The 18,440-nt window shown below is 41.0% G+C and overlaps 1 protein-coding gene across 1 annotated transcript; it reads left to right on the top strand.

Moving 5' to 3' along the window:
- Nucleotides 1–602: 602 nt before the first annotated feature.
- On the top strand, nucleotides 603–17,809 carry Samd9l (sterile alpha motif domain containing 9 like). The gene is made up of 3 exons (XM_027389843.2): nucleotides 603–907; nucleotides 4,450–4,530; nucleotides 12,777–17,809. The coding sequence occupies exon 3, from the start codon at nucleotides 12,798–12,800 to the stop codon at nucleotides 17,532–17,534; it is 4,737 nt and encodes a 1,578-aa protein (XP_027245644.1). The 5' UTR covers nucleotides 603–907; nucleotides 4,450–4,530; nucleotides 12,777–12,797; the 3' UTR covers nucleotides 17,535–17,809.
- The last annotated feature ends 631 nt before the right edge of the window (nucleotides 17,810–18,440 follow it).

Here is an 18,440-nt window from a genome sequence, read left to right on the forward strand (position 1 = left end):
GAAAATCTTAGTTTATTTGAAATTAACACACATTAAGTGCTATAATCCATCTGTAACTTCTGAACACTTGTGTTTAAACTTGATTCTCTTGCAGTGGAACCTTTGGAGGTAACTAGAATTATATTCCGTCATGAGGGCACTTAACCCTCATGATATCTGCAGGGGCTTCATTAGGTGAGGAAGAGGAAACCAGGTGATCAAGCCTGTTCCACCTCAGCCTGTGCTGCACCGCCCTGTCTACTTGCGGACACAGGCATCCCGGGCAGCCAGAAAGTTCTCCCCAGGTGCAGCTGCTTCACCTGGGTCTTTAAAGCCTCCAAAATCCATAAGAAATACAATTCCTTAGTTTATGAGTCACCTAGTGTGTTGTTTTCCGTCATAGCAACAGAACATATGATAAAAATTATAAGTATAATAAAGAAAGAAAGCTGATGTTCCCAGGGAATCAGTTGGACAGAATCACCCATAGTTTGCCATATCAGGGTTTTCTGCCAGTCCTCAAAAATCTCCTTAAGTCTCTGGGCTTTACCCAAATAAACCAGAAGGTGGCATAGTTGCTACCACAGAGAAACCAAATTTAAAAAAAAAACAAAAAAAAAAAAAACAAAAAAAAATGGGGACGGAAAAAGCCTCATGTCTGAGAATCGAAACTGCAAAGCTGTCAGCTTTTTTTTCCCCCCCACTTCCTTAAAACCTGCCAGCATCAGACACACCCTGGTGTTTCTCAACCAGTTTGAGCTGCTATAAAGGTTGAAGAGTGGCTATTTGAACTTTCATCAAGACTAAGTGAAGTTGCTTTTCTCCGACATCTCAAGACAAAGAAAATACAGACACCAGACATTTTTTTTTCATCAAAACACACAGTTTTTCCTCTTTTTTTTCAAACAGAAGATATTCAAAAGTTTGGGTGAGTACAAAAATCTCTCCTATTATTGTTGTTATTGCTAGTGTCTACAGCAACTGTATGTTGAACAGGCAGAAATGTACTTTGTGGCTAGAAAATATTAATATACTTCAGCACAAAAGTAATAATATCCTGAGCCCAGATCTTCTGGACTATGTGGTGCTGTGAAAGGAGTCTGCTCTATATTAGTCATAGCATTCTATTCAAGATGTAGTTGACAAGTAGGGACACCTCTATGAATATCCCCCAAAGGAAAGCAGCATCTTCAGAAAGAAAAAATTAAACATTTTAATGCTTGCATCATTCAAAGGCACAGCCCCCTCCCCCCCCATCACTCTGAGGAACAGGCAGGTTAGAAAATAGAGTCCTTGACAGCCTCTGGAGTATTAATGTCAACTCAGATCCCTCTGGGAGAGGCAGAAAGAGACTGCCTGCTAGAGCTTCCCCTACTGAGTTTGGAATGATGGCTGATTATGTTTCTGCTGAGAATCAGAGGCTTAGGTCTGATTCCCCAAGTAACTGATGATGTCATTCAAGGGGAATGTGTTGCTGAATGAAGACCTCCTTTGAAAAGCTGACAAACACACAGTCAACCCTACAATTCACAAGAGTGTCTGTGTGTTCTGTCATATAAATTCTGTTCCTTCATTACACCCAGTGAGCTCAGAAGCAACCCTGGGGGACAGACACACAACTTTTTTTTTTTTTAACTTCCTAAGTGGCCTTCCTCTTGTTCTTTTGTCTTAAGGGATTTTATATATGTTGTGTGATCCTGCAGCAGCTTTTAGGGTTTCTGCAATCCTTTTAGATTCACAGGACAGTCTAAAGAAACCATTCATACAGTGGAGTACAGAAAGAAGTTTCATCTCCTACAGTACATTCTCCCAAGTGGCCTCTTCTGGGGTTTTAAAGGATTGATTAAAGGAAGAGCTCTGTGTCTCTGCAGTGAGTAGGCAGCAGAGGAGGGCAGCTGGACAGGGGAGCAAAAGCAGGTAATAGCTGAGGCTCAGAGCTGGACAGTTATTCGTGAGTGTATGAGGCTTTGTTTATTTATATACGGGAGGAACTAGTGGTCGGTGAGAGCTGATGTTACACAGTTGCAAAATCAGTAAAGGCACTGTCATTTCCTGCCTCTCTCTCCTTGGCCCCAAGTCAGATCACTTGTACAGGAGGAAACACTGACAAACTGGAGATGGCAGCCCTTTGTATCATGTACACAGCTCTTGTATCATGTCTGGGTCATTTCTATTGAGTCCAGAAGATTGTCACCCATGACAATGGAGGCAAAAGATGTGGAAACTGATGCTCTTAAGATCTTTATAATTTGTCAATCGAGCAGTATTAGAAAACTATGATAGTACAAGTGCCAGGAAGTTGGACCAGGCCAAGGTGGGCCAGTGTGCACAGAGAGGATAGTATATCCAATGCCTGGGGTCCTTTGGAATCTTCCCTTTCTGGTCGAGCCAACACTAAATACACTGAAATGTTAGGAAGTTATAGAAAATAGTGTACCTACCTGGTACACTATTTGTTTACTGTATTCATTTGTACTTATGCAGTTTAGGTTTGAAACAGGATACATAATGAATTGTGCACTTCTGTCAGGAAAGAAAATGTAGAAAGAACGTTGCCTTAAAAGAAGGCCAATCAAGTGATAAGTTATTACAAGGCCCCCTAACATGGAAGGTGATGGCACTGAGCAGGCTTCTGATAGGGAAAGCATAGTCATTTGGAGTATAACATTAGGAATTGTGCTGTTGAGCAGTTCTTGATGGATGGTGTGCACCAACGTTGAGATATTATTGGAGGTGTGTATGAGCAAGTTTGCTGTTGCTGTCCCTTACATGGTGTAGGACAATCCAACTTTTGGACATTGAGACAGGTTGTCAGACACAAAGTTCATGTTTGAAAAACATGCCATGCAATTACAAAATAAATAACACATAGGGGAGAGAGAGAGAGAGAGAGAGAGAGAGAGAGAGAGAGAGAGAGAGAGAGAGAGAGAAGAGAGAGAGAGAGAGACAAACGACATGAGATAGCTAAGAAGGCTGGCTATAAACAAATTTGTCTAAAAAACCACACAAATATGAATTAAATGTAGTGTTTCAGATTGAAAACTGGTACCTAGCAGGTGTTTGTATTTTTGTCTGTTGAGCCTTATTAATGGTGAAGGTAGATAGCTTTCTTCAGTTGGTGTTTGTTTCATGTGCTGGAGCTCTAACCCCAGGTCTTCCAATGTGCTATATCCACAGGGTGGATAATGTTGAGATAAAGTTTTAGAGAAGCTAAGGAAAACAATACTCAGAATGAATACTGTGGGTGGAATAAGGAGGTCAAAGCTAGTCCTGAAAGCTGATGTAGAAATACTAAGCATTTAATAAAATTTGAAACTTGAATACCTACACTTGAACTAGTCATCACCCTCAATTTTAGAGTACACACCATTTCTATGCAGCCTTCATTTTGTTTTAGTCATCTGTCTACTTTATCATGTGCTGTAGAGGCATTGGTGGCTTTTTAAATGCAGTGTGATTTGTATGACATGATTTCTCTCCATGATACAGTTCTGGTGTTTCTCTATACATTCATTTACTCAACTTCCCACATTCAGAGTACTTGTTCCCATTTCCAGAAAGCACGCCCTTCTGCAGAAACTACTGCCAAAGATTAACTCGGTGTTGGTGCTTTAGTTGCCTCCCTCTTGTATGTGTAAGAGTTATCTCTGTTGTTGCTGAATCAGCACTCCAGTCTCCCCCACCCTTAAAATCGTTGACTTATAATGTAACTATATACTTAATTTGATAAAAGCATTCAAATCATTTTTTAGATTAGCTGAAACAATTTGCATTCCTACCAGCACTTTCCGAAAGCTCCATTCATTCTCTGCTTTCACCAACAATTGGGCCGATGGGTTTTTAATGTCAGCCATTCTTGTTGGCGTGTGTCATTACATCCATGCAGTTTAATTCTGAATGTCTGCAATGGGTGAAGATTTTGGAACTGCTGTAGATTCTGATCTATTGCATCCACCCAAGTGGCTGTCAAAATTCCCACTGGTTTGCCATCCTCCAACTAGTCCTATCTTGTCCTCAGCTCCAAGCCAGAATCAGCAAATTTCTCTAGTTCACCTCTCTATATCCATGATTTTGGCATGTTGCTGTCATGTCAGCTGTCTTCAGCTGCATAACTTCAAAAATCTAAGCTTTCCTGTGGTGATATCTTGTATAACAAATAAAGCTTTCCTGAAGATCAGAGGGCAGAGCTGGCTACTAGTTAACCATAGAGGTCTGTAGGTCTGTACAGACAGACAGGAAGGGAGGTGAGTAGGCAGAGAGAGGAATATAGGCAGGAGGAGACAGGAGGAGCTTGCTCTCCTTCAGTCTGAGGATTTTGTAGATGTAAGAACTCTAGTTACTGTCTGTTCTGCTTCTCTGATTTTCTGCTTTCACTCCCTAATATCTGACTCTGGGCTTTTATTATTAAGACCTATTAGAAATGGCGGTTACATTTTCTAAACTCTTTAATCTTGTTTCTTGTGACTACAGTGGGAACCTCAGTGACGTCTGTGACCTACGACCTAACACTGGGCAGTGGGACTCCTTTCCCTGATTCTCTAGTCAGTTTTGGTAAGTTATCTATTTCATGTCACTTTTTAAAGTTTATCTACCTTCCGTTGGTTGTAGTATCCTCTGATTCACTTAATTTTTTGATGTAGCATCTGGTGAGTTCTTCCATTGTTCTTTTATTCTTGGAGGAGTCTTCCACATGTCTGTCAATTTTATCACCTTTTATTATTGAGTACCACTTTTGGGCTTTGCTGTGTACCTCCATTGTGACTGTGTTTTCTACTTCTCTCTTTAAATTTCTTCTTTTAAGTTATATTTTCTTACTCTTTCTTCCCTGTTTATGTTTACTGTGTTTCACTTTAAACTCACTAAGTTATCAGTCATTCTTTTACTTTTGTAAAAGCTTATAGCCCCACAGACAACGTTGATACTGTTTCTTTCAAGTTTCTATACTCAATATTTTCATTACTGTTTAATTTAAATGTTTTCCCTCTAATGGATGCCTTTCTAGTTTTGCATTGTTTTTTAAATTCAACTTCATTTGCAATCTCCAGCATCTGCATGTAGTTGTAAGAAATTTTCATATAGTCAATTTTCATATAGTCCATATACCTTTTATCAAGGTTCCTACTGGTAAAGTCTTTCAACACTGCAGTACAACATCACACTGACCTTTGTTTATTCAAAACACAAGCACTGCCACACAGACATCCCTCTTGTGGGTCTTTCTAGCTGTGCTCACTCCTCATACTCCATCTCTCCTTAATTCCATCTCTCCTAATCTACTGTCCATTATTATGGCCTTGCCATTTCAAGAATACATGTAAGTGGAAGTGTAAAGACTGTGACATTAGGGGTTGGCTTTTTCCCTCAGCAAAATTCTCTTAGTATTTATGATGGTTGATGTGTGTTGTGGTTTGGATATAAAATATCCCCTGAAGGCCCATGTGCTTGGTCTCAGCAGATTCTGACCTTTCTCATGGATTAATCCATTGATAGATTTGTGGTTTGGTAGCTTTATTGGAAGGTGGTAGAAACTAAAGGAAGTGCCCTAGATACAGGAAGACTGTTATTAGAGGCATACTTTGAAGAGTTTGTTGAATCTACCAGACTCTCCCTGCCTGCTTCCCTCTCCCTGTCTACTTCCTGGCTGACAAGAGGTGGGCAGCTTTTCTCCACTGTGCCTTTCCTCCATGGTATTTCTGACTTAACTTTGCTTAACTTGACCATCTCCAGTTCTAGTCACCCGATGATGGCAATCTGAGTAGCCTGTGATGCCACCCAGGGCCATAGGACATCCATTCCTGGGCAGATGCCAAGGACCATGTTGGGGTCCATAGTCCTACCACAGCTAGGATATGTGTAGATATCCATGACCCATATTACCCCTGTGTTGCCACCAAAGGACACATGAATGCCTGGTATCTGGGGTACCACCTGTGGCCATGTTGATGTCCAAGGGAGATGCTGTGGCCAGGACTATGTCAATCTATGTGGCCTGTGCTGCCACCTGGAGCCATGGTGTCAACTGAGCCTGGGCTGCTGCCAAAGGCCATGCCTGGGTCTGTGGACTGACTGCAGCCAGGATCTGTGTTGATGTCTGTGGCTTCTGTTAACGTTGATGGCCAAGTGACAGCCCAGGATCTGGGCTGCCACCTGGGGCCATATTGGAGTCCAGAGACCAAACTGTGGCTGGGCCTATGCTGATCTGAGATGCCTGCACTGCCACCTGGGGAGCATGCAGGCCAATCAGTTGCTGATGGCCATGTCTGTCTGTCAGTGGTCCTGTTGCAGCTGCTTTCAGTGTTGATGTGCATCACCCATGTTACCATAGGGGCCCAGGCAAACCATGTGCCAAACCATGTGTTGAGGTACAATGGCCATGCTGAGATGGCCCCACCCCTCACTGTCCCAGGGAGAGCCTCCCCATCAGCAGAGAGCTGATCCCACTCCTCACCATGGGTGTGGGAGAGCTGGCTCTCAGCCCTCGAATGAGAGGAATGGTCCCAGGGGCCCAGACTGACCAGTTTGGCTACCACCCGGGCACACATCCAGGCCTTTGAGTAGGCATCCCCCAACATCAGCATCGTCTGTGGCCTGCTAGAGCTTGTGAAGCGACTAGTCCTGTAGAACCATAACCAAAGAAACTCAATAACTCAGGGCAACAGCAGGATATCTGGAAGGAGTTTCAGTGAAGGCCTAGTACTTATGGTGTACAAGAAACCAGAAGACTTTTATTTTTATATTGAGCTATACATTTTCCCCACCCCTTTCCTTTGCCCCCTCTCCCCTTCCATCCTACTCTCTACCCCCCACATTCCCAATTTAACAAGGTGGTCTAGTTTTTTCCCCTTCCTAGGCAGATCCATATATGTCTTTCTTAGGGTCCTCTTTGTTATCTAGGTTCTCTGTGGTTGTGGCCAGTAGGCTGGTTGTCCTTTGCTTTATGTCTAATATTCACTTATGAGTGAGTACATACCATATTTGTCTTTCTGGATCTGGGTGACCTCACTCAGGATGAAAAGCTGGAAGCCTGTAAGGAGACTAACAACACTTGCACAGGGAACATTTGCAAGCAAAGCCTTCTGGACAAAGGGTAGACTACATGATTCACAGCAGTACCCAGGGTCACTGTGAGAAATGAACAGGCCATGGAGAGGCACGAAAGAAGGAGGAGCAACGGGGTTTTAGTTGTTGATGTTTAGTTTTTTTGTTTTTTCTTTTAATTTGGATGGTTTGGGGGTTTTCTGTTTTGTTTTTGTTTTGCCATTGTTTGTTTAATTAATATTCTCATTTGTACTTTATAGCTTTAGTTTTATTATTTCTTTTTAAGTCATCCTTTGGGGGAATGCTACAAGGTTGAAGGGCAAGCATGGAAGGGCTGGGAGATGAGAGGCAATGAGGGCATGATGTGAAATTCCCAAAGAATCAATTAAAAATTATCTTAAAAAATAAGAGTGAGGAGAGTAGACAGCCTTGTCTTGTATTTTTGTTCCCCATTTGGTAGAATGCTACCATAGATTTACAGTTTGCATGGTTAGTTTTAGCACCACTGCAACCAACCTGACAAAAAGCAGCCTGAGGGGGGAAGAGATTAGAGGGGATTTAACCTTAGTTCAGTTTCATAGTAGAGAAAGCATGATGATGAGAATTTCACATATCAGTAGACCAGGATGAAAGGATCTTGGAGAGGCTGGCTATAACCTCTTGCTCCCCAGCTGTGGCCATATACCTGCCAGCTAGGTCCCATGGCTAGAATAGTCCACAACCTCCCAAAACAGTGCCACAGGCTCTTGCTCATGTGCAAACACATGAAACTGTAGGAGACATTTCAGAGTCAAATCATAACATCCCATCCTCATAACATCCCATCCTCATAACAACCCATCCCCGGCCCTCATATGCTCATAGCCACCTCATAATACAAATGTAGGCAAATCTCAAAAGTCCTCACAACTTTATACTTCCAAATATTTCAAAGGATCTAAGTCTCAAGGCAGTCAATTAGGTGTGAGTGTTATCAATTGGCAGCTGGGAGTTATATTCTTCAACATAAAAAAAAAAAAAAAAAAAAAAGCACAGAGTCAATGGTCCCAGCCCGTAAAGAGGAATGGAAGCATGGCAAGAAAAGATTAACGATGGTTTGTTGCTCAGGGTGTTAAATGGTTGTAGAGCAGGTTTTGTATACTGCTGAGAAGAATGTGTTTTGTCTGTTTGTCTGTGGGTAGAACTTTCTGTAGACACCTGTTGAACACAGCTGATCTAAAGAGTAATTTAGCTCTGAAGTTTCTTTGCTACATATCATTTTAGAAGAGATATCTAAATGTACAAGTGGGCTGATGGGTCACATTTGGTTTTGCTTTTTGTTCTCCTAAAGAAGACCATGACAAGAATAAATTGGGGAAGAATGGCTTCTTTGTCTTACACATCCCAATCATATAACCCCTCCCTGAGGGAAGCCAGGAATCCAAGTTACAGACCTTCACTGAGGGACACCAAGGCAGGAACTTAAGCAAGACAGGAACCTGGAGTCATGAAATGATGCAAAGGGCATGGAAGAGCATTGCTTTCTGGCTTACTCCCCGTGGCTTACTCAGCCTGCTATTTTGTACAACTTGGGACCACCTGGCCAAGGGTGTTACCACGCACAGTGGGCTGGACCTTCCCACATCAAACACTAATCACGAAAACACCCTACAGACTTGCCTATAAGCTAATCTGATGGAAACAGTTCTTCAGTTGAGGTCTCTTCTAGCATGACCCTAACTTGTGTCAAGTTGACAAAAAATTAACCAACGGTTACCAACTGTCTTAGGGTTTCTATTGCTGCAAAGAGACACAATGACCACAGCAATTCTTATAAAGGAAAACTTTTAATTGAGGTGGTGCCTACAGTTTCAGAGTTTCAGTTCATTTTCATCATGGCGGGGAGCATGGTGGCTTGAATGCAAACGTGGTGCTAGAGGAGTAGCTCTTAGCCCTCCATATTTCAGGCAACAGGAAGTTGACAGAGACATTGGTTGGTATCCTGAGCATAGCAAACCTCAAAGCCCACTCCCACAGTGATACATTTCCTCCAACAAGGCCATCCCCACTCCAACAAATACACACCTCCTTAATATTGCCACTCTCTAACAGATTATGGGGACCAATTACATTCAAACTACCACATTCCACTTCCTGTCCCCATAAGCTTGTATCAGTATCATAGTGAAAAATTCATTTAGTTCAACTGAAAAAGTCCCCGTAGTCTATCACAATCTCAATAATTTTTTAAAGATTGAAATCTCTTCTGAGATTCCTGTAGTCTCTTAGCTGTAATCACCAATAAAAATTAAATCAAAACTGCAATCACCTGTACAAATCAAAATCAAACTTCCAACATGTAATGGATATGCATTACCATTCCAAATCATAGGGAAGGGAGCATAAGTAGGATATACTGGACCACAGCAAGACCAGAAAACAAACAAACAAACAAAAAACCTGTGGACAAACTCCAAATGCTGCATCTTCAGGTCTGATATCTTAAAACTCTTCAGATCTCCAACTCCAATTAGGCTTTGTTGACTGAGACACATTTCTTTCTTTGGGTTCCTTCTATACCCTGTCAGCAGCTCTCCTTCACAGGGATCCCCTGGCTGTGGCATCCCTGATATCTTGGGTTCTCCAAAGCAGTCAAGGCCTCAACTGCACAGCTTCACACAATGGCTTCCCTACTAGGCCTCCATTCAGGGACACCCTGACATATGCCAGGCCTCAGTGGCTCACTTAGGCACAGAGGCAAATTCCATAACCTGTTCCTTCTATCTTGGACTCTAAAGCCAGAAACACGTGACTGAAGCAGCCAAGTTCTGCTGCACTGAGGCTGGAACATGGCCCCTCATTCAGTTCCATCTTCACCAACTTCCTGTCCTTCATTGCCTAAGCTTGATTGTCCTAAAAGTTTCTCTGTAGTCCAGACTGGCTTCAAACTCGTAGATCTGCCAGCCTCTGACTTCCAGGTGCTGGAATTAAAGGTGTGTCTCACTGCACACAGCTCTAAACTTTTCTTTAGTTCCTTTTCATAAATTGGAAATATAGCTGGGTGGGATCTTTCCCTGAGGTCACCACTCCCTATATTCCATTATTTAATCTGTTTATCTCCTTTAACCTAGGACTTACCTCCATTCCACTTTCTGGTGCTCTTTTTCTCCTCTAAATTTACATTGTGTGATTTACTCTGCTCATATTGTGACTTTTCATTATAAATCTTTATAAATATGAACACTAGTAACCATTGGACAGAGTCATGCTAGGTTGTTTTGAAATTTCCTCTGTCAATGGAATTAATCTAAAACTTTTCACTTTAGCCTCAGGAAGACTATTTGGACAAGGGTAAAAGGCAGCTAGTTTCTTCACCAAACTATCACAAGAATGATCTCCAGACAACACTAAAATTCTTCTCTGAAACCTCTTGAGTGAGCCCCCAACAGTTCAAATAACTTTTATCATCTCTGTCTTCCAGGCTCCTACAAATATGACCCATTAAGCAGCGCTTAAAGCATTCCACTGCTTTCATAACCCAAAGTACCAAAGACCAAATTCCTCTGAAAAAAAAAAAAAAAAAAAAAAACATGGTCAGACCTATCACAGCAATACCCAATTGCTGGTACCAACTTGTGTCTTCATAACGTTTTCTATTGCTTCGAAGAGATAATATAACCATTGCAACTCTTACAATGAAAAATATTTAATTGAGGTTGCAGCTTATGGTTTCAGAGATTCAGTCCATTATTATCGTGGTGGGGAGCATGGTGCCATGCAGGCAGACATGGTGCTGGAGGAGTAGCTGAGAGTCCTACATCTTGCAGGCAACAAGAAGTTGACTGAGATACTGAGTGATACTGTGAGCATAGGAAACTTCAAAGCCTGCCCCCACAGTAACATACTTCCTCCAAGAAGGGTACACCTACTCCAACAAAGTCACAAACCTAATGATGCCACTCGCTATGAGATTATGGGGACAATTACATTCAAACTACCATACCAATAATTACTGTGTCTGGATTTAAGAGACTTTTATACATTTTAATGTTTATCTCATGTGATTATAAGTCTGAAGATTCAGTGCATAAATGCTTACAGTATTGTATCCTCTCAAAGTTTTGTTCCCTTTATTAATATAATATGACCCACTTTATCTCTCTTTTCTCAATTTTTCTTGTATTGAAATTTTCCTTCATACACTATATTCCTATTATTGTTTTCCCTCCCACAATTGCTCCAAGATCCTCCACACATTACCTCCCATCCTATTCAGACTCTTCTATGTCCCATCCCAGCCCTGCCTCCCCCCCCTTTTTTTTGGTTTTTTGAGACAGGGTTTCTCTGTGGCTTTGGAGGCGGTCCTGGAACTAGCTCTTGTAGACCAGGCTGGTCTCGAACTCACAGAGATATGCCTGGGATTAAAGGTGTGTGCCACCACCACCTGGTCAACCTGCACTCTTAAGCCTCAGTTCTCATCCTCTGGTTCCTTTGTGAGGCTTTGAGAAGAGACTCCAGGAGAGTTTTTGCAAGAAATGCCAAAAACAGATAGGCTAAATTTATATTTTGTTAGACTTTATAACTACTAGCTCATACATTAATAATTGAAACAGACATTCCTTAAATATTTTTAAGATTAGTTTTGTTAAGTCAGCATACAAAGCATTTTCATACACTTTCTTTTGTTTACCCCACGCCAAGAGTCTCCCTGACCATCTTGTCCCACTACTGCTGGTTTTTTTCAACCCCCTACTAGCCCTCTCTAGATTTCATGTCCCATGAATCCTATAGCATCCCTATTTTGTCCTCCTCTTTTCTCTGTCAAGATCTCCTTTCCTTCTTATGTTTCCCTTTCTAGATTCAGACAAAGGTACACTCACAGACATACACAGAAAAACACACCCACATACAAACACTCTCATGCACACAGGCACACCTTATGAAAATTAAAATATAAGTTCCTCATTTGAGAGAAAATGTGGCATTTGTCTTTCTGAGCCTACGTTACTTCACTCACAGTTGCATTCATTTTCCTGTAAATGCAATAATTTTTTTCTTTACCACTAAATAGAATTCATCTGTATATGAGCCCAACATTTTTTATCTGTCCCCCTATGGATGTACTTTTAGGTTGGCTCCATTTCTTAGCTACTGTTGTAGTACAACAATAAACAAGAAGTATGATGAGACTTAGAGTCCTCTGATCACCTAGGGGACTAGAACTGGGTCGTAATGGCAACTTTGTCTTTAGTTTCTTCACAAACTGATTTCCACATTGGCTATACTAGTTTTCATCACCCACCCCCCGCCCCAGCAACAGAAAAGGTTTCCTCTTTCCCTACATCCTGGCCAGTTTCTGTTGTCATTTGTTTCCTCAGTGATTGTCATTGTCAATATGATGAGCTGGAAGCTCAAAGTAGTTTCAATTTGTATTCCCCTGGTGCCTGAAGATGTTGACAATTTTACTTTTATTTTTTTTTGCCACTTGTATCTCTTCTTTTGAAAATTGTCTTTTCAGTTCATTGGCCCATTTACTGGATGGATTATTTGTTTTGGTATTTTTAAAGTTATTCATGTATTCTGGATATCAATCCTAGGTCTGATGTGCAGTTTCTAACAACTGTCCTTTGCCTTTCTCTTTTTTTCTTTAACTATGTAAGAGATTGTAAATTTCAAAAGTAATCATATGACTACATGTAAATTGTAGACTGTTGAAATTGGCTGTGGGATTTCACTGATAAAATATAATACTAAAATATTATTGTTTTACTTTATCCAAGGAACAAATTCAAAGTTTTGACATGAATGAACAAGTAACTGCACCTAAACTGATCAAAGACTGGACCAAAGAACATGTAAAAAAATGGATTACTGAAGACCTTAAAATTGATGAGAAATATGCTGAAATCCTTTTCAATGAAGAAGTGACAGGGATGGTTCTTCAGGAATTAACTGAAAAGGATCTTAGAGAAATGGGGTTGCCTCGGGGTCCAGCACTTCTGATAAAACGTATATATAACAAATTGAGTAATGCCACTGAAAGTGACAATGAAGATTCCAGACAATTACATAATAAAAAGCTCTCAATAAAAGAACACCCAAAAAAGACCAACAATGAGGTAGAAAAATCAATTTCATCCAACAGTGGTCATGATCTCAGAGAGATGGGACTGAATACAGAACAAGAACCAAGTCTCCTGAAAGAAAAGGCCTTAAGTGATGTGTTCACTAAAGATATGGAAGGTAATACAGCCAAACCAGAACAGATGTCCTGCATGCCATATCCTTTTGATTCTTTCCATGATGACAGACGCTACATAGAACGTTATATTCTACAAGTTGCTGAAACAGGACCACTCAATCTTATAGACCCAGTACATGAATTTAAAGATCTCACAAATACAAAAACAGAAGATCAAATTAAGATGAAATTTAGCAATGAGGTCTTCCGATTTGCATCAGCTTGTATGAATACACGCACCAATGGCACTATACATTTTGGAGTTAAGGACAAACCACATGGAGAAATTGTCGGTGTGAAAATACCCAGTAAAGATGTCTTTGTTGACCACTTCAATAAAATGATCAAAAAGTATTTTGAAGACAGTGACATCAAAGAAGCCAGGGAATGTATTCGGGAGCCACGGTTTGTGGAAGTCCTACTGCAGAACAATACACCATCTGATAGATTTGTCATTGAAGTAGATGTTATTCCCAAACATTCTATATGTAAAGAAAAGTATTTCTACATTATGATGCAAAGTTACACAGATGAAACATGCAAAGAAAATTGTTTGTTTGTGAGAGAAGGTGCTAGCTCTAAAAACATCCTGGCCAAAGCCAACCAACGGGATAGAGAGTTCAGAAAATTTCTAGAGAACTTAAAGACAAGGATAGCATCTAGAAAAGAGGCTGAAGAACAGAGGATGGTGACTAAGAAAGAGAGTGAGGGACTAAAGCTAGCTAAACTTTTGACCAGACACCAAGGCTCACTGGATAACTCTTACTATGACTGGTACATTCTTGTAACAAATAACTGTGCACCAAATCAAATAGAGCACTTAGATTTCCTAAAGGAAATTAAATTGTTTGCTGTGCTGGATTTTGATCCTTACTCTCAGATCAAGGGAGTGGTCAAAGCTTACAGAGAAAGCCGAATAGCAAACCTTCATCTACCCAGACACTATGAAGAAAATACTACCATGGAAGAGAAAATTTCAACTCTGAAACTTTATGAGCAGCCCAGCTGGATCTTCTGCAATGGCAGATTAGATGTGCAGGATGACTCATGTCAACCTCTAGAGCCACATTTATGGCTGAGAGACAGAGCCTCTGGGGTTAGAGGACTGATCTCATTTCTCACAGACAAAAATATCATGGCAAGAGGGAAGGTTTTGGTGGTGTTTCTCTTACTTTCTCCAGTAGAAAACCTACAAGATCCACTCCTTGAGACTTTCTGTACTTTCTATCAAGTTTTCAATGGAATGGACAACATGCTGTGTATCTGTGTCGACACACATATCTACCAACGGTGGAGTGATCTACTACAAGCAAGGCTGAAAATTAAAGAGGAGTTAGCAGAACATAGCATTTCCACTTTAAATATACAACTGGTCAACAATACCATCCTTAAACTGAAATCAGTGATTCAGTCTTCAAGAAGATTCTTGCCCTCCTGTGGATCCTCCTCTGTGATCCTGGAGAAAATAGAGGAAGATACCCTGACTGCACTGGAAATCCTCTGTGAAAATGAGTGTAGAGACACAGATATAGAGAAAAATGAATCAGAATTCCTAAAATTTAAGAAATTGAGGGAGGAACACTTCTATCGAGGAGGCAGAGCATCCTGGTGGAACTTCTACTTTTCTTCTGAGAACTATTCTTCAGCTTTTGTGAAAAGGGATGGTTATGAAGAACTCACTACTTTAATACAACAGTGTGCAGACTCTCCGGAACCAGTATTTGCCAAAGTCATCAACCTGTACCATCACCCAGGCTGTGGCGGCACTACATTGGCTATGCATGTTCTCTGGGACTTAAAAAAGAAGTTCCGATGTGCTGTATTGAAAAATAAGGCAATGGATTTTGTAGAGATTAAAGAGCAAGTAAGCAAGCTGATCAGCTACAAGGCTACCAGCCACCAGGATTACATCCCCGTTCTTCTCCTTGTGGACGATTTTGAAGAACAAGAAAACACCAAAATTCTGACAAAAGACATCAATTCCTTCATAGCAGAAAAGGGTCTGAGATATGAAAAAACATTGGTAATAATTCTGAACTGCATGAGGTCTCAGAATCCAGATGCAAGTGCAAACTTAGCAGACAGCATTACACTAAAATATCAACTTTCTCTCAAAGAACAAAGAGCCTTTGAGGCCAAACTACAGGAAATTGAAAAGGAGCATAAGAACTGTGAAAATTTCTATTCCTTCATGATGTTGAAAGGCAGTTTTGAAACAACTTACATAGAAAATGTAGTGAAGAATACGCTAAAAGACTTGGATATTCACAGCAGGAGAGCCCAGCTCATTTCCTACCTGGCATTACTCAACTCTTATGTTATAGATTCTACCATTTCACTATCACAGTGTGAAATATTTTTGGGACTCACTTACACAAGTAAACAACACAAAGACAAGACACCTGAAAGTGTAGAAGACAACATGGGAACATATTCCACACTTGTAATAAGAACAGAAGTTTTAGAATATGGGAGATATTATGGTATACGTATCATTCACCCTCTAATTGCCATCCATTGTTTAAAAGAGCTGGAAATGAGCTATGGAATGGGTAAGTGTCAGATCGCAGTGAATATACTAGAAGAGAAGGTATTCTATGACTCTGGAATAGGAAGAGACAAATTTAAGCATGATGTGCAAACTCTCTTGCTTACAAGACAACGCAAGGAGCACGGAGCCGAAACAGATACTCGGTTTTCCCCCTTAATTGAAGATCTACAGAATGAGGAAACTGTAAAGATCCTGACTGCAGGAAGCGATCGATTCCCACAAAATGCATTCATCTGTCAAGCTTTAGCGAGACATTTCTATATTAAAGAGAAGAACTTTAGCACTGCTCTGGTGTGGGCAAATCTGGCCAAGAAAAAAGCTCCTAAGAATTCCTACATTTCAGATACACTTGGTCAAGTTTACAAAAGTGAGATCAAACAGTGGTTGGGCAAAAATGAGAACTGTAGACTTATTAGTGTGGATGATCTAACACATTTGCTAGAAATTGCTGAAAAGGCAGCCAAAGCATTCAAAGATTCTCAGCAGCAAACTGATAGTAAAGACTATGAAACAGAGGCCTGGTCACCACGGAAGTCCCAAAGAAGGTATGACACATACAACACAGCTGGGTTCTTTGGTGAAATAGAAGTAGGTCTTGACACTATCCAGATTCTTCAGCTCACACCCCCTTTCCACAAGGAAAGTGAAATATCGATAGAGGCTATGGTACAGTTTTTATCTGGAAAGGGGAACATCTCAGACCCAAAGGATGAATATTGTGCTGTTCTCAGCAAATTTGCATCCCACCTACAGAATTTACAGTCAAATTTGAAAAAATGCTTTGATTTTTTTTTGGATTATATGGGTCTTCTGAAACCAAGGATCACCCCAAAAGAAATGACAGAACTCTCACTAACTAAGAAAGTCGGCAGATCTTTCACAAAGTACTCTGGATTTTTCTGCCGATTGGATACCAGTTTGTTACAGGGTAAAGAGAACCTCTTACTCCAAGAGGAGAATTGTAGAAAACGCATAGTAGCGTGCAGAGCAGATACATTTTCAGGACTCCTCGAATATCTTAATCCAAACCACAAAGGGGTTGACAACATGGAAAGTATAGTGAAAGACTATGCCTTCCTGTTACAGCACAGCCTAAGCAAGCGAGTGACGAAGGGACTGACAAAGGAGACACAAAATTTCATTTTGGCCAACATTATTCTCAGTTGTCTAAAGCCCAGTTCCAAGTACATCCTGCCATTTAACACACTGAAAACAAAGCTCCGAGAAGTCTTGGAACTCGTGGGCCTCGGTCATCCATATCCTGATCCCTATTTCTTGGCCTGCCTCTTATTCTGGCCGGAAAACAAAGAGCTAGATCAAGACTCCACACTCATAGAAAAGTATGTCTCGTCCCTGAATCGATCCTTCAGGAGACAGTACAAGCACATGTGCAGGTCCAAGCAGCCGAGCACACTGTTCTACCTGGGGCAGAAGAAGGGGCTTCACAGACTTGTTCACAAGGCCGAAATCGAGCGCTATGTCAGTGAAGTTCAAAATTCAAATTCCTTCTGGCAGAGTGGAGTAGTGTGGGAAAAACGGGAAGTCAAAGACCTCTTGCGCCTACTGGATGGTCAGGCTGAAGGCAAGCTAATCTCTGTAGAATATGGAACAGAGGCAAAGATAAAAATACCAGTGACTTCCGTGTACTCGGGTCCACTCAGAAGGGGAAGGAATATCGAGAGAGTAGTCTTTTACCTAGGATTTTCTATTGAGGGCCCTCTGGCATATGGCATAAAAGTAATCTAAGAAGGCACATTAGTTCACAGGTGTTAATTTACATCTATTATTGGAGACACTCTTTCTAGTCCATAGCATTTGCATGACATTATTGGCTCAACTGTAATCACAGTTTGCTTCTTTTTCTCTAATCAGTCTGGGAGAAATAGCTAGGCCCACAGCAGCATCAATCAATCCATATCCTAAAAATGCTTTCCCAGATTGCCATATTTAGTTGAGATGTTTCAGTTGATTTATGTGAGTGACACTCTAAATGGTCAATAAAATCTGTGTAAATTAAATCACTTTTCTGACTTGTTTCTTCACTAAGAAACATTTAACTAAGAAGGATATTTGAACGTAGTGCTGGAGAGAGAGCTCAGCTGTTTAGAGCACATGCTGCTCTAGCAGAGGACCTGAGTTCTGTTCTTACCACAAACATCAGGTGGCTCACAACCACATAAGTTGAGCATGAGTGGATCTAATGCCTTTCTGGCCACCGCTGACACCTGTGTTGATCCTGTGCTCGCTCTCTCTCTCTCTCTCTCTCTTTCTCTCTCTCTCTCTCTTTACAAAAGCAAAGTTGAAAATAATCTTTAAAGAGTTGCACAGACCTCTCTACTTTGGATCAGCTGGAATGCATGTGAGTGTGTGTGTGTGTGTGTGTGTGAGTGTGTGTGTGTGTGTGTGTGTGTGTGTGTGTGTGTGTGTGAGTGTGTGTGTGTGTGTGAGTGTGTGTGTGTGTGTGAGTGTGTGTGTGTGTGTGTGTGAGTGTGTGAGTGTGTGTGTGTGTGGTGTGTGTGTGTGTGTGTGTGTGTGTGTGTGAAGGCATTGCTTAGGCAGGATACTGTGACTTCAAGCAGCTACAGAGATCCACTTATCTCATTTTGCTGTTAGTAAAAGCTTCTGTATAAAGTAAATACATTGCTCCTCGTT

Source organism: Cricetulus griseus (genome assembly GCF_003668045.3).
Source record: "Cricetulus griseus strain 17A/GY chromosome 1 unlocalized genomic scaffold, alternate assembly CriGri-PICRH-1.0 chr1_0, whole genome shotgun sequence".
NCBI classification, from domain to species: domain Eukaryota; kingdom Metazoa; phylum Chordata; class Mammalia; order Rodentia; family Cricetidae; genus Cricetulus; species Cricetulus griseus.